The 15,602-nt window shown below is 38.0% G+C and overlaps 1 protein-coding gene across 1 annotated transcript; it reads right to left on the reverse strand.

Moving 5' to 3' along the window:
• Positions 1-6,802: 6,802 nt before the first annotated feature.
• Positions 6,803-15,088, reverse strand: LOC134753614 (ets DNA-binding protein pokkuri). Its single transcript, XM_063689551.1, has 4 exons — positions 14,944-15,088; positions 8,258-8,375; positions 7,900-8,054; positions 6,803-7,489 (listed from the first exon to the last, which is right to left on the reverse strand). The coding sequence occupies exons 1-4, from the start codon at positions 14,944-14,946 to the stop codon at positions 7,421-7,423; spliced, it is 345 nt and encodes a 114-aa protein (XP_063545621.1). The 5' UTR covers positions 14,947-15,088; the 3' UTR covers positions 6,803-7,420.
• Between the last annotated feature and the right edge of the window lie 514 nt (positions 15,089-15,602).

Here is a 15,602-nt window from a genome sequence, read left to right on the forward strand (position 1 = left end):
TTACTTACCTCATCATCATTATAACACGTTTATTTTTTAATATTGAATATTGAAAAACCGTTCTTAATAAGTTGTCTGAATGGAACGGAATAGCTGCCGAAACGCCTGTCAAAGAAGAGGCGTTTTTTTACTTTTACTACCTACTAAGAGGCGTTTTAAGTTTCCAAAGTTTTTATTCCTTACTTGTTGTTTTTATTATTTTTTCGCAACTGTATTAAAAAACGTCGTTCGACGCACGTGCGGAAATGTCATTCTTCACTCGTCCCGAGTATATCTCGGTACTCGTGAAGTAATGACATACTTTCCGCACTAGCATCGAAATGTACTATTTCCTTATAATTATTTTGTATGTATGTAAGTTTATCACGAAATAAATGATTTATGATTTATTTATTGCAAAGGGAAACAAACAGCATATAATCACACATACAGTTTAATAAATTTTTCCCCTCACTAGCTCGGAAAGTTGTCTTTTATCCTTCAATACAAGCGGGGAAAAACGCGTTTTATCCACTAGTGGGGAAAGTAATTTGACCTTGGATGGAGCGTGTTTAAGTAGCTTGACAGATAACAAAACGTTAATCATGATAATGATTCGTTCGATATTAATTATCATTAAATAAATGGTTTGAGAATCTAATGAAAAATACCAAATTTAGCTTTATTTAATGATTTTAAGTCATAAACATTAAAATTCCATAAGAAACGTTTGTTTTTTTATAATGATGTTAAATATAATTCTGAACGCACAAGTTGAGTCGATGCAATTTCAAAACGCATCGTTGACATTTCATACGTCAGAAATGTCAACATTGTCCACAATTTTTTTACTAAAAAACTTTTCTCACCGACTCGCGTAAAAATACACAACTTCCAGAGTTTTCTGTTATAATATCGTAAAGAAATGAGTGATTCCAGTGATAAAGATGATCTAACGCCTGTGGATGTTGCATTTTCCTCGCTATAGTGAGGTGAAAAGTTTTGTGTTATACACGGGCGCAAATGTATTTTACTTCTCGTGTGTTGAAACACTCGCTACGCTCAGGATTCTATTTTAGAACCACTCGCTTCGCTCGTGGTTCACCTATAGAATGCTTTCGCTTGCTTGTGTTTCAATTCTACACTCGCGGGTAAAATACAACTTTGCACCCTTGTATAACAAATAACTATAGTTGACACAACAGCCAGAACAGTTTCCACTAATAGGTAAAACAATTATTGCTCTGAGAGAAACAACATGCAGTACATGCACATTAGTAAATTAACAGGGCAATTACAAACTAAAACTGAAACAAAGATTATACAATTACTTAATGATAAAATTTATGAATAAGTAAATTAATGACAACATTTAAGAGAGAAAGAAGAAGAAGAGCTGCCAGTGTATCAAAATAAATGAAAAATAATAATAAATAAAAGTTAGTGCTCTTTGTTTAGTGTTAGTGATTGTTTTTTTTTTATTATGATAAAGATTGGTATCCTTAAACCAGAAAAGAAGTACTAATTTGATGCCGTACCGTAGGACACACGGGAATAGAACGCTGTGGCGCCATCTACCGCAACGAACTGCTGCCTAAACAATATGTTTGATATAGTTGGTCAATAGTGTTAGGTTACCGCGATAGTTACTCATAAAATAAAACTATGTAAAATTTACGCGATATAATCCGTTTTCATTGTTTTATTTCATAGTTGGTTAAACCAAATTGTCAGTAAATAAGAACAATAGTTATTTGTGCAACAAGAGAGGAAAGTTGTTTTTTCTTGCGAGTGTTTATTTTGAGTCCCGAGAAAGCGAAAGATTCTAAGGTAGAATCTTGAGCGTAGCGAGGGACTCAAAAACACGAGATGTAAAATAACTTTGCTCTCGTGTTGCACACATAATTTTTCACCTCAGTAGTGAGAACATATTAAAGGTTAAAATGTATTTCGAATTACACAGAACAAACAGAAAAAATAAGTATTATAATATGTACCATACCATACGATACGATACGATACGATACGATGATACGGTACGACACGACACGACACGACACGACACGACATACCATACCATAAAAAAAATGTAATAAAAGTATGAAGTTCATGGCCTTCACTAAATTAAAAAGCTACATTGTTTCACTCCCTGGAGTGAGGAAAGTCGCACTTTCCTCACTCCAGGGAGTGACGAAAGTAGGCTTGTTCGAGCTGCTGAGGTGAAAAAACTATACTTATCCTTTTCTTTTGGGTTTTTTTTCTACTAGTGTAAGACAAAGATAATACATAATACGATTCTCGCCGTCTATGTTTGAAATGAGACAGTCCTTTGACAAGGTATATGTCGTCAATTACGAAATTCGTGTATGTTTTACTACCTACGGTGTTTCGAGAACGTTTGGATCATGGAGACTATATACAGGAGCCAAATAGAGATTTTCATAGAGATGTATGAAAAGTGTCTATCAAAAAACAGTAATTAGGCGGCGCCACCATACACCGAAATACTACCAAAAACAACCTACGTAATTTGGTCGGGTTATTTGTTGCCTTATATGGTTCATGTTATACTCATGTCCCAGAGCCTAACTAGCGCCACCGGAGAGATTAGGAACTATTATTTAAAGCTGAAAGCGGTCACTTTTGCAACAATTCTGCCATAAGAGATTGGCATCCTTTCTATACCATTAAGAGCCAACAGGAGGTGAGCCCGTTTTCAATTTTGAGATTTCAAGATGAATATCGCCGTACCGCGTAGCGTGGGACTATCCCAGTGTGTGTGGTGCACGGTGCACGCACACAGACGCGCACGCATTTTGCGCTCCTCGCCGGCCTCCGTTCGCGCGGCCCGCTACGCTATACCCAGACCACATACCACGCTATACCCAGTTCTATTCTTACAAATTTATTCTTCGATTATAACTCGTTCGCTCGCTACCACCACTAAGCGTTTGCTTATTCCCTGTTATTGTGATTAACTCCTTGATTTTAAGTAACGGAATTCAATATCTTTCTACAACCTGCAATCTAATTAACATTTCGAGGTACAGAAGAGTAAAAAAACATAACATAACATGGACATACAAGAAAACATTTTTGTATAAAAACATACAAGATAACGGCTGTTAAATTAATCCAATTAAATATTTTTTAATATAAACAAAAATATTAAATTATAGTCGTATTAAATTGAAATGCCGGGACGTGCCCCTAGCCAGCCGTGTGTTCCAAGTTGAATGTAAGGACCACTTCGATTAAGTAATTTAGTTTAGTATTTGTATAAATTATGTAAATAAATGGTTTATAATTTGGTTTAGTACAGGTTGGAATCATGATAAAATAAAACACAAGTGTACTGAAAGTAATATATTACAGCCTTGACTAGATGCCATACATTATATTCATAGATATCACTACAAGTATTTACTGTGTTCAGCCCAAGGATCTTACATTCAAACTGGACGTTTTAATGTTGTTGGCCGATTGAAGTATTTTACAGATGGCACCACCATAAGGTTTAAAATTAATCTGCCATGACTGGGGTCAACCATTAATTACATCACTCGAATATGAAGATTTTTTGACCCCTTCCCCCCCTCCTTTTCAAACCTTGTATTTGTATTTCAAACATTTGGCGAACCCCTCCCCCCTGGTGTGACGTCACATATTTGTTTTCAACGAAATAAACAATTTCAAATTAAATTAAGAATGTAATTTTGCATGCCATTATGTGGCGGAATGTATTTGGAACTGTATTTACCCTTTTTGTACCTTTTTTGACCTGCATTCTAGCAAATAAATGTATTTCATTTCATTTCAATTAGTTTTTATTGATTTAATAAAAAGAAAAAAATATTTTTGAGAAAATCATTGCTAGAAATTCATAACACGAAGCCAACTGCCAACGAAGCCAACATACATCCAGAAAACCGATTATCATTACAAAAACTAGTTAATTTAACTGTTAACAGTGAATAAAAAATCAAAACCATTTTCGGATACAGATGTAGTTAAACTGACGTCACAAAGTTTGTGACTCCCCCCTCCCCCTTGTCACAACCTGGCACATTTTCTTGACCCCCTCCCTCCTCCTAAACGTGTGACGTAATTAATGGATGAGCCCTGTTGTCGTCCACGTGTTACAGTAAGTATTACATTTACACTTTTGAACATTTAGTTTTAACCTTTTGGACGCCATTGACCGATATATACGCACCGTAGGTTCAATGCCAAAAACCGATTAATCGGTCATAGACCACAGAGCAAAATAGACCTACGTGCATGTGCATAAAGTTCAATTTCAGTTTTGACACAACGGTGACGTGGCGTCTGGATGAAAGCTTTTGTGTTTGACACGGCGTCGAAAAGGTTATAATGTATGTATGTACTTATATATACTTTATTGTACATAGAAATAAAAACACGAGAAACACAGTCACAGAGTAAAATAAATACAATAAAGGCGAACTCATCCCTGTATGGGATCTCTCCAAGTTATAGTCTTCATTTTCTGTAATGTTTTTTTTTGTGTGTTGGCGCGTGCCACGGCGCGCGCGGCGCTCACACACAATGGCACACAATGGCCAACCGCTCGAACAAAAGAGACAATGGCTTTTGTTTAACAGATTACCATCTTAAACGTAAAAATCATTTGAAAAGATAAAGACTATTAACCTTTGAATGTAAGGTCCTTGGCGCAGCGTTTGATTTTCTTTTTGACAGTTTTATTTTATTTATTTAGGCATCAACAACAATACAAAAAGTAATACAATGCATAGTGAACAGAAAACATAGCCAATAACAGCCTAGGTAGCAAACTGACGTCAGCGACGTCATAAAGACGCAATAATGTCATTATGAAATCATAATGACGTCGCTGACGTCATTTTGACGTATAAATGCTATCTGGGAGATGTCCACAGCAGCCAAAAGTAACCATTTTGTTACAAGTTAAGTTTTTTACCAAAGTTTAATTACATACCAAACTTAAATTACTTATGTACAGATACAGATGTAATGTATTTTTTTTTTCTCGTCATGCCACTTCAGTCAACCTCAGTACTTTTGGTTTTGGTACCGAGACTGACTAAAATAGCAAGACCCGTTCCCCGTTCGTGCGTTTCCGTAAAAATACAATGGAAAATAATTACGCACTACAACTGTAAACCCATTTGACATTAACCAAAACTATATATAAATATAACTGACTTGTATTTTACGTAATTTCAATTTTTTGTGCCCTATCTAAGGTCTGTTTTTATATCCCAGAGTCAGTTAGGCTCTAAGCTAAGCACACTCTTGAAAATTACATTGTTAGATGTATTTAAGGTACCAAAATTGAAAGGATCGGAGTGTTATAGGTCCTACATTATCTAGGATAAAAATACATGAAAAAACATATTAATGTATAATCAATTATTCAACTTACAAAGTGCGTGTGGTTATTTACAGTTAAAAGGTTAAAACTAAGTAACATAAATTACATAGTTAATAGGAACTAAAACAAATACTTCATTATTCCCAACGAATGTGGGGTTCAAATTAAAAATATAACGAGGTTTTCACTGATTTAAACTTTCACGATTCTTACTCATTATAGGTATTATTCACAACAGCAGCTCAAACAAGCCGACTTTCGTCACTCCCTGGAGTGAGGAAAGTGCGACTTTCCTCACTCCAGGGAGTGAAACAATGTAGCTTTTTAATTTAGTGAAGGCCATGAAATTCATACTTTTATTACATTTTTTTATGGTACGGTACGGTACGGTACGGTATCGTATCGTATCGTATCTTATCGTATCGTACATATTATAATACTTTTTTTTTCTGTTTATTCTGTGTAATTCGAAATACATTTTAACCTTTAATATGTTCTCACTACTGAGGTGAAAAATTATGTGTGCAACACGAGAGCAAAGTTATTTTACATCTCGTGTTTTTGAGTCCCTCGCTACGCTCAAGATTCTACCTTAGAATTACTCGCTTCGCTCGTGATTCAATTATAGGATCTTTCGCTTTCTCGGGACTCAAAATAAACACTCGCAAGAAAAACCAACTTTCCTCTCTTGTTGCACAAATAACTAATTCACAACAGCGGGACTTAATCGCGTAAAATAAGTTATTCATTATTCATTTAATCCATTGTTATCATGTTCATCAGTACATTAAGGTCTTACATTTTAGTTTTAGTAGGTACATGATACCGTGCCAGAGCATACAATATAGGACATGTTACTTAACAACTAAACTAGTTTTAAATTTACCTCCGACATTTCGAATTCGAAACTCGCGCGGCTAGATGTTGATGTCAACTTTAGCCAGTCTTCTCCGAGACCACGGGGACAACGCCGTCCTCGAAACGTTGGAGGTCAATTTTAAACTTGTTTTACGCGGTTAAGTCCCGCCGTAGTGAATAATAATAACGAGGGTTTGGTAAGAAGTAATGGTCAGAACCTAGATATACCTACATATACACGGTGGCTAAAAATAAGTGCCTTCCCTTTTGCCAGGGAGGTTTTGGAATTATACTGAGCAACTTTCACTATGGGACCAACCAAAAATTTTACACTCCCATAGAAAATGGACCAGCCAAAATGTATGAAACAGCCAAATTTTTTTTTCGCGATTTCGGGGTTGGTCCTATAGTAAAAGTTGCTCAGTATAATCCCAATACCTCCCTGGCAAACGGGAAGGCACTTATTTTTTAGCCATCCTGTATATAAATGTCGACAACGGAAAATGACACGCAACATATCTGTGGTCACAACACATTAAAAAATATAAAAATTTACTTATGTAGACAAAATCGAAGTTAATTATAGTTTAAAAGTGTAAATTCTAAGAACAATTCATGCTACAAATGACAGTTCAAGTAGGTAGATGGCGCATGAAGTAAGGGTCATACTTTATGCGATAGGCAACTAGGTTTCAAGTTTTGAAATAAAGCGCCATCTTATTCAGCAGTCAACTTTGAAGGACTTGTTTCTTTGGTATTACAATTTTTCTACTACCTACCCGAGCCCTCTGGTGAGAAACATTAGTAATAGTGCTAAAATGTCAAAGCAAAAACCGTGTCATAGTCATAGAACATTTAATGACGAATAAATTGGCATTTAACCGCGACATTTGTGCCATTTTCAGCCAAAACTGCCAAAAGGGTACTTATTGTCGCTTGTCAGTAAGGCGCTATTTCCATATAGCTTCAATTAAAAATCAACCTTATCAACAAGCGACAATGTGGTACCTTTTGGTTGAAAACGTTACATTTATACATATAAAGTAAGCATAAACTTACATCTAACCGACTTCTCTTTTTCTCTTAGCGAGGATCATTCGAGACGGAGGTATATTAACTTATTACGAAGAAACGTTTTTACCGCTAACTTGGTAAGCAAGGTTGTTTTAAACCATAAATGTTATCCTCAAATGCATTGGAATCTGTTCATTTTGGCACCATTTTTTCGAGCAAATCCTGTAGCGCCAGAGCCTTGGCGAGCCTTCTTCTGAAGTCCTGAAACAGAGAAATAATAAATAAATATTATAAGACATTTCTACACATATTGACTAAGTCCCACGGTAAGCCCAAGGAGGCTTGTGTTATGGGTACTCAGACAACGATACATATAATATTTAAATACATAGAAAACACCCATGACTCACTCCCTTCCCAGGTACCCTGGCTAGGAACATGTCCCGGGTCATGAGACACAGCGCCTTGCCGCTCATGGGGAAACGCTCGACGCTCTGCGCGGTCTCAATGTCAAAAGCTGACAAAGAAGTTACCTTATAGCTCGTGTCCCTTCCCAGGTACCCTGGCCAGGAACATGTCCCGGGACTCCCGGGTCATGAGACACAGCGCCTTGCCGTTCATGGGGAAACGCTCTGCGCGGTCTCACTGTCAAGAGCTGACAAAGAAGTTACCTGGTATAGCTCGTGTCCCTTCCCAGGTACCCTGGCCAGGAACATGTCCCTGGTCATGAGACACAGCGCCTTGCCGTTCATGGGGAAACGCTCGGCGCGGCCGCCCCGGCGCGACACCCATGTGCCCACCTGCTGACGGTTCCAGCGACGGGGATCTGCGGGTATAATGTAATGTTAGTATAATATGTCAATAGAAAACACAGTGGTAGTCAATTGGGACATGACCATGGGGTGCCGTCGGTGGGGGGTGAGGGACGCGGTTGCAGCGCGCTTGCGTCGACAAGACATGCTTCGAGATTAGAGCGTTATAGACGTTTGGGGATATATGGAGTTGAGGCGGAGACTGTAAGGTACGAACCGATAGGCAAGTCGTCATCCTGGAGGGTAAGGTCGAGGGCGCCCCAGGGGGTGCCGTCGGTGGGGGGGACGCGGTCGCAGCGCGCTTGCGAAGGCATGATGGCGGCCGGTGCGCAGCTCTGGAACAAGATACTGTGATTAGGCCAAATTGAGTGACAGAGACAAAATACTCTAATGCGTTACCATGATGACACGTGAGTAGTAACCGTATAAGTATATAAGAAAATCTAATATCCTGACCAGCGGCCGTGTAGCACGGTCGCATTTTTATCACCCGTCACCATGTCTGTCACGTTTTAACAAATATTTAATATGTAAGTGCGAAAGTGACAGGCGATAAAAATGGAACCAAGCTGAAGCTGCTATAGGATAGAATCGTTTATTGCGAACCATGGTACATTAATACATGGTACAATAAAATTTTCACCTCAGCAGCTCGAACAAGACTACTTTCGTCACTCCCTGGAGTGAGGAAAGTGCGACTTTCCTCACTCCAGGGAGTGAAACAAAGTAGCTTTTTAATTTAGTGGAGGCCATAAACTGCCACTTCATACTTTTTTATTCTCTGTATTATTCTGTGGTGTAATTCGAAATACATTTTCACCTTTAATATGTTCTCACTACTGAGGTGAAAAATTATGTGTGCAACACGAGAGCAAAGTTATTTTACATCTCGTGTTTTGGAGTCCCTCATTACGCTCAAGATTCTAACTTAGAATCACTCGCTTCGCTCGTGATTCAATTATAGAGTCTTTCGCTTCTCGGGACTCAAAATAAACACTCGCAAGAAAAACCAACTTTCCTCTCTTGTTGCACAAATAACTATTGTGGAACACATGCGTCCAGGCGTCGTAGCACGGTACGCTTATCACCATGCCTGTCACGTTCTAACAAGTATGTGAGTGCGAAAGTGACGGACTTAGTGATAGGGGAACCATGTTGCGCGGGCCGGTAGAGCATTGCAAAATATTGGTCCGAGTATCCGTTCCATTCGTGTGTCCTCTGTAGTTTACAAATACCTTAACTATGTAGCCTACCCTATTCCTCAGCCCAAATTTCCTGTTAGTAGTATAGATATTGTGTACATGATGTATATTTTAAATGTATCTATTACCATGTGTTAATGAATAAACTATTATCTATCTAGCTATCAAATTGGCCAAATCCAACCTGAGCTAGCTTATAACTTTATTATTTAATCGAATGGCATAAAAAGTCACAAATAAATCGAAAATATAACAGGTATGTCACAGGTTTATATCCAAGGTTCTCAGCCATTGGGCTGCGTCAGGGGTAAGTGAGAACAGGTCATCGGGGCTTCCGGGGTAGGCTCTGAGGGGGCACTCCTGGACTATGTGTTGGACAGTCTGCGACTCGGCGCCACAGTCGCATCTGGGCGAGTCGATCCATCCACAAAGATGTTTAAAATGTGCGGTACGGCCGAACCCTGTCCGCATTCTATTCAGCTTGCACCATTCATGTCGCGGGAGACTGAACCCCTTCACTTTCACACCGGGTGAGATAAGGCTACTAACAGATAGGTCTGTCTTTGACTGCCAGTCAGAAGACCACTTTTCTTTAAGGCTGAGTCTGCATTCTGTTAGAGTTTAGCTTATAACTAAAATGGTAAGTTGAGGTTTCTAAAAAGCCCTGACACTCGCCAAGTCCCCCCGCAATCCTGGCAAAGGACCAAAAATCCCGAAGGGAAAATCCTGACGTAACATCACCCACTGTCAACTGACCCTAAGTGGACCTTATGCCTTTTGTAATATGGTCCACCTATGTACAGTTAAGTGTTAAAACATAGTTAAAACTTAAACTGTTATGTGTTTAAATTAAAACTTTCGCGTTTTGAACACATATTAAATTACATTAAATCGGGTCTCTCTGTTTTGACATTTTGCTGGGACATCAGTTAGCGACTACGGCCAGTGAAACCTGTGTCGAAACGTCGGTAAATAAAGGTAACAAAATAAATTCGCGATAGACCCGATTTTTAATGTGATTTAATATTAGTTTAGTTTGTTGCTGTTTGTACCTATGGTATGACGTACACGTGAACATAATTATATATCCATGTATTTTATAAATACCTACTGTTAATGTTAACACGCGCTGGGCAAGGCCAGTCAGTAAAGCCATAATATCATCAGTATAATTACATAATAGTCATAATGCAGCGCCACCAGTTTCCGGATCCGGTCCGTTGTGTCGCTTCCCGATTTTTGTTACCGTTTCCTTTCCAATTCAACTATTTGAATGTGGAACTGTTGGCGCAAGTTGCTAACTACTTTTTTGTCGTTTGAAATAAGTACCTAATAGCATTTTATCTACATTATAAAACAGCATGATATGAGATCAAATACCGCAAAAACCATTTTGTTAGAACAAATTTCTTATCTGTGAAATAGTTATTTGTTATACAAGGGTGCAAAGTTGTATTTTACCCGCGAGTGTGGAATTGAAACATGAGCAAGCGAAAGGATTTTATAGTTGAACCACGAGCGAAGCGAGTGGTCTAAAATAGAATCCTGAGCGTAGCGAGTGTTTCAACACACGAGAAGTACAAAAAACAAATTGCACCCGTGTGTAACACAAAACTTTTCCCCTCACTATAGCGAGGAAAATGCAACATCCACAGGCGTTAGATCATCTTCATCACTGGAATCACTCATTTTTTTACGATAAAACGATATTATAACAGAAAACTCTGGAAGTTGTGTATTTTTACGTGTCGGAGTCGGTGAGAAAATTTTTGTTGACAATGTTGACATTTCTGACGATGCGTTTTGAAATTCCATTGAATCAACTTGTGCGTTCAGAATTACATTCAACATCATTTAAAAAACAAATGTTTTTTTATGGAATTTAAGGTTTATGACTTAAAATCATTAAATAAAGCTAAATTTGGTATTTTTTTATTAAATTCTCAAATTTAATGATAATTAATATCGAACGAACCATTATTATAAGCGTTTTACGTTTTGTTATCTGTCAAGCTACTTAGACACGCTCCATCCAAGGTCAAATTACTTTCCCCACTAGTGGATAAAGTGCGTTTTTCTCCGCTTGTTTTAAAGGATAAAAGACGGCTTTCCGAGCTAGTGAGGTGAAAATGTTATTATTGCGTAATGATAACGTCGATATCGTTTTATTAATGACATTTAAATTTCAATCTCCGAAAAACAAAGGAATTTGATTTGACCTCATTTTACAGTTGAGATGACGTTTTATTATGTGATCAAATACCGCAATAGTGGTTGTAAAATGCGGTTCCGAACGAATGACAGAGAGCTTATAATAATTATATGCGTAGATAAAGCAGTGTATGTAAATAAAATTACAATTAGTTACACTTACAAAAGTTCTGTGAGATTTACTTACGTAAATTGTTACAAGCACATTTACACCATACCGAAATCAGAATTGAAGAAGAAACTTACAAGTGTAGATCCAGCCTAACTGTATATAATTAGGCATTAAAACACTCGTGTGATTTTATGAAACTCGCTTTCAGCTCGTAAACCCTCGCTCGTACTTTAATGTCTCCGGCTCACGTGAATACGCTACGATACGATAGGATACGCTACGGATCTGAGACTGCTGAACATCAGGCGGGCCGTCTGCTTGTTTGCCACCGACGTAGTATAAAAAAGGGGAAATACACCCTTTTTATTATGTAGCAGTCACATAAACATATCCTATTATTCTGTAATTTTCATAGACATTTGACATTGCATATGCCATTTATTGATGCCATGCCAATGCAGAGTTAGATTGGCCCGCCTTTAATAAAATAGTTTTTAGGGTACGTACCCAAAGGGTAAAAACGGGACCCTATTACTAACACTCCGCTGTCCGTCTGTCTGTCACCAGGCTGTATCTCATGAACCGTGATAGCTAGACAGTTGAAATTTTCACAGATGTATTTCTGTTGCCGCTACAACAACAAATACTAAAAAGTGCGGAACCCTCGGTGGGCGAGTCCGACTCGCACTTGTCCGGTTTTTTTATATAATCGATTGCTTCCTATCCTTAACACATCCGCCATATTTACCACAAAAACCAGGGGGTTGGTGCTGCGCCATAGTTGCGCCCTTTATTCAAACGTCAAAACGCAGACTCCGGATATCCGTAAGCGCCATGTTGTCCGGCCGGCTTCCGTTCGGGAAAGGAACGTTTTTACGAGCGTCCTGACTCCTGATCATTGTTTATTAAATATGGCTGCATTAATTATTAACGTCGTTAAGTTGCGGATGGAGCTGTTTAAGGAGGTCCTTCGTCCGCCGGCTAAGTTATTCACGAATCAATATGTGGTATTTTCTATAAAAAGGGACCTTATTGTCGATGGCGCTTACGCCATTATAAACGACGCTTCGATATAAGCCGCGCGACGCTGTGCGGTAAGCGTCATCGACAATAAGGTCCCAATAATGCCCCATATAAGAAACCGGCCAAGTGCGAGTCGGGCTCGCGCACGAAGGGTTCCATACCATTACGCTAAAAAACGGCAAGAAAATCACGTTTGTTGTATGGGAGCCCCACTTTGTTTTTAGTATTTGTTGTTATAGCGGCAACAGGAATACATCATCTGTGAAAATTTCAACTGTCTAGAAAAGATATCCTCTTTGGTATAACTAATAGTTCATTAAGAGCTCTACATTTTGAAATGATAATCTCATTTTCCGAAAAAAGTGACATGTTCTTTCCGTGTACCTTTGAGTTTTACATTCAAAACGTGTTACATAATTGCTCGATATGTTGTAGATAGATTGTAGATATGTTGACTAATTTTTAGGGTTCCGTACCCAAAGGGTAAAAACGGGACCCTATTACTAAGACTCCGCTGTACGTCCGTCTGTCACCAGGCTGTATCTAATGAACCGTGATAGCTAAACAGTTGTTAGATATTTAAAACTACGCAACGGATTTTGATGCGGGTTTTTTTAATAGATAAGTGATTCAAGAGGAAGGTTTATATGTGGTATTTTCTATAAAAAGGGACCTTATTGTCGATGGCGCTTACGCCATTATAAACGATGCTCCGATATAAATACAATGCCGCGCGACGCTGTGCGGCGTAAGCGCCATCGACAATAAGGGCCCTTTTCATAGAAAATGCCCCATATTATATGTATAATTTGTAAAGGTTTTGTGTAAATTAGTATTAGTTGAACTAACCGTGCGAAGCCGGGGCGGGTCACTAGTTAAAATAACATTGGCTTATGGCTAACTAAGACTGGTTAAGCTTGTGATTGGGTCGTGAGCTCGGCCATTGTGGTGGCATTTTCCCGCCATCTTTTTCCCGCGCTTTCTACGTCCGGCCAGAGACAATAGAAGTGTGTCGATGAGTGGGAAAAACTTCTGTTCCCTGTTCTTAGTAACGTGTGTGAAAATAGTGACTTTCTAATCTTTCTATTACAATTAAGTAATGGCTTATTCCCATAGAATTTGCCCCGCTTTCTTTGCCTTTAAGTTGGGTCATTTCGCTAGTTTCCGTCCATGCTCTAGTTTTCAACTTTTCATCCACTTGACGGATTAGCAACTAATATACATATAGTTTGTCAAGGGACTGTCTCATTTCGGGCGTAGACGGAGAGAGTCATACTGTCTTTGTCTTGCACTGGTGCTAGCGCCCAGAAGAAGGGGATGAGTGTAGTTTTTTTGTTTCCATTTACTGACAAGATTTGCTTGACCAACAATATTTCCTTTTTTTATACTTTGTGAAGTATCATTTTTATGTGGATAGATATATTGATTAGACATTAAGGATTGCAATGAGTCCAAATTTGTGCAGCAATGTAGGTTGATATTTAAATTTCATCAAGTGGACAAAAACTAGAGCTGGACGAAAACTAGCGCAATGACCCTTTATGTTGTACACATTAATATATCTGCTAGCTGGTACATATTTTACATAATAAAAACGTTCAAAGAGATAGTTCAGTTCAGAGGTGGTCACCGCTATACCAATTTTTAGTACCTATTCGGACCCCAACACTACCGGGCGACAGTGGTAGAGTAGGTAGAGACAGTAGTATGCACACGCCATCTACTTCAGCGTAATGTCTTCATGAAAATGGCTTCCGGACGGAAGACTTTTCGGAAAATTATCAATTCGGACCTATATTTTTATGCATATTTTTACATTTATGGTCACATTTAAAATATTGTTATTAACAATACTTATATTTATTATGTGAATATTTTAAATGTGACCATAAATGTAAACATATGCATAAAAATATAGGTCCAAATTGATAATTTTCCGGAAAGTCTGTATCTACTTCTAGTACTTAAGTTTAACTACTTATACATATATATGTATGACCTGAATCTTGAATACCTATCTAGAGCGAAAATAAGTAAATTTAAAATATGATTAATAAACCCCAACCCCAAGTAAATACAAATCCTAATATCAATCATAGCCGGAAACTCAGCGGTCAACATTTTTTCCCCTCACTAGCTCGGAAAGCCGTCTTTTATCCTTCAAAACAAGCGGGTAAACACGCATTTTATCCACTAGTGGGGAAAGTTTGACTCGCTACGCTCAGGATTTCCCTTTCTCGTGTTTCAATTCCACACTCGCGGGTAAATACAACTGCACCCTTTTATAACAAATAACTATTTTTTATCACATGTTAAATAAACATAACGAAATTAATTAAAATCACTTCAACTCACCATTCAAATAAAATGACACTGGAAAATCCTTTCAACACACACTTCACTATTAATTTCAGTTTTAACACAGTTTCATAAACCATACAACATGAAATAACTAAACTAAATTAAATAATTATTTACGAACGTAACGTTATTTTCTCAAAATGGCGTCACGTGCTCACACGAGCCCATTCAAGACTGGAATGGTATTTCATTCTACGTTACGATCATTCAAACACAAAATTCAATAGAAGCCAAAGTCTAGCGATTTTATAATTATATAACGCTATAAGTTTGCACTCAATACATTCAAAAATAGACCCTAATACAAGTTAAGAAGGTCCATAATATTTTTTAGCGTTGTAGTCAAATAGGACGTTATTGCATGAGAAAAGGATTTGCGAGCGTCTGCCGGATGCGGGATGCTCTGGCTCTGTCACTCTATACCGACTTTTGTGAAGTGTGAGGGAGATGTAGAATTGTTTTTAAGAAGCGGATAATGAATTCTTACATCCTGCCTGTCAGCGTGTGGCTCTAAAACTAATCGTTTCCGGATGATTTAGTTTTTCGAAAACGACGTATTTGCGCCAGTAAGCGTTTAGAATTTAAGTCTTAACGCTTCTAATTATAAGAGTTAATTTTAATCGTATTTAATTTGCAATATATGTTGTTAGTCC

The sequence above is a fragment of the Cydia strobilella genome, chromosome 27, assembly GCF_947568885.1.
Source record: "Cydia strobilella chromosome 27, ilCydStro3.1, whole genome shotgun sequence".
Taxonomy (NCBI): Eukaryota; Metazoa; Arthropoda; class Insecta; order Lepidoptera; family Tortricidae; genus Cydia; species Cydia strobilella.

Excerpts from the sequence above, each read along its gene's own strand:
- LOC134753614 (XM_063689551.1), bottom strand. Across the intron at positions 8,055-8,257 it reads GGATGACGACTTGCCTATCG|ATCCCCGTCGCTGGAACCGT; the intron begins GTTCGTACCTTA and ends TTATACCCGCAG. Across the intron at positions 7,490-7,899 it reads AGGGACACGAGCTATACCAG|GACTTCAGAAGAAGGCTCGC; the intron begins GTAACTTCTTTG and ends TCTCTGTTTCAG.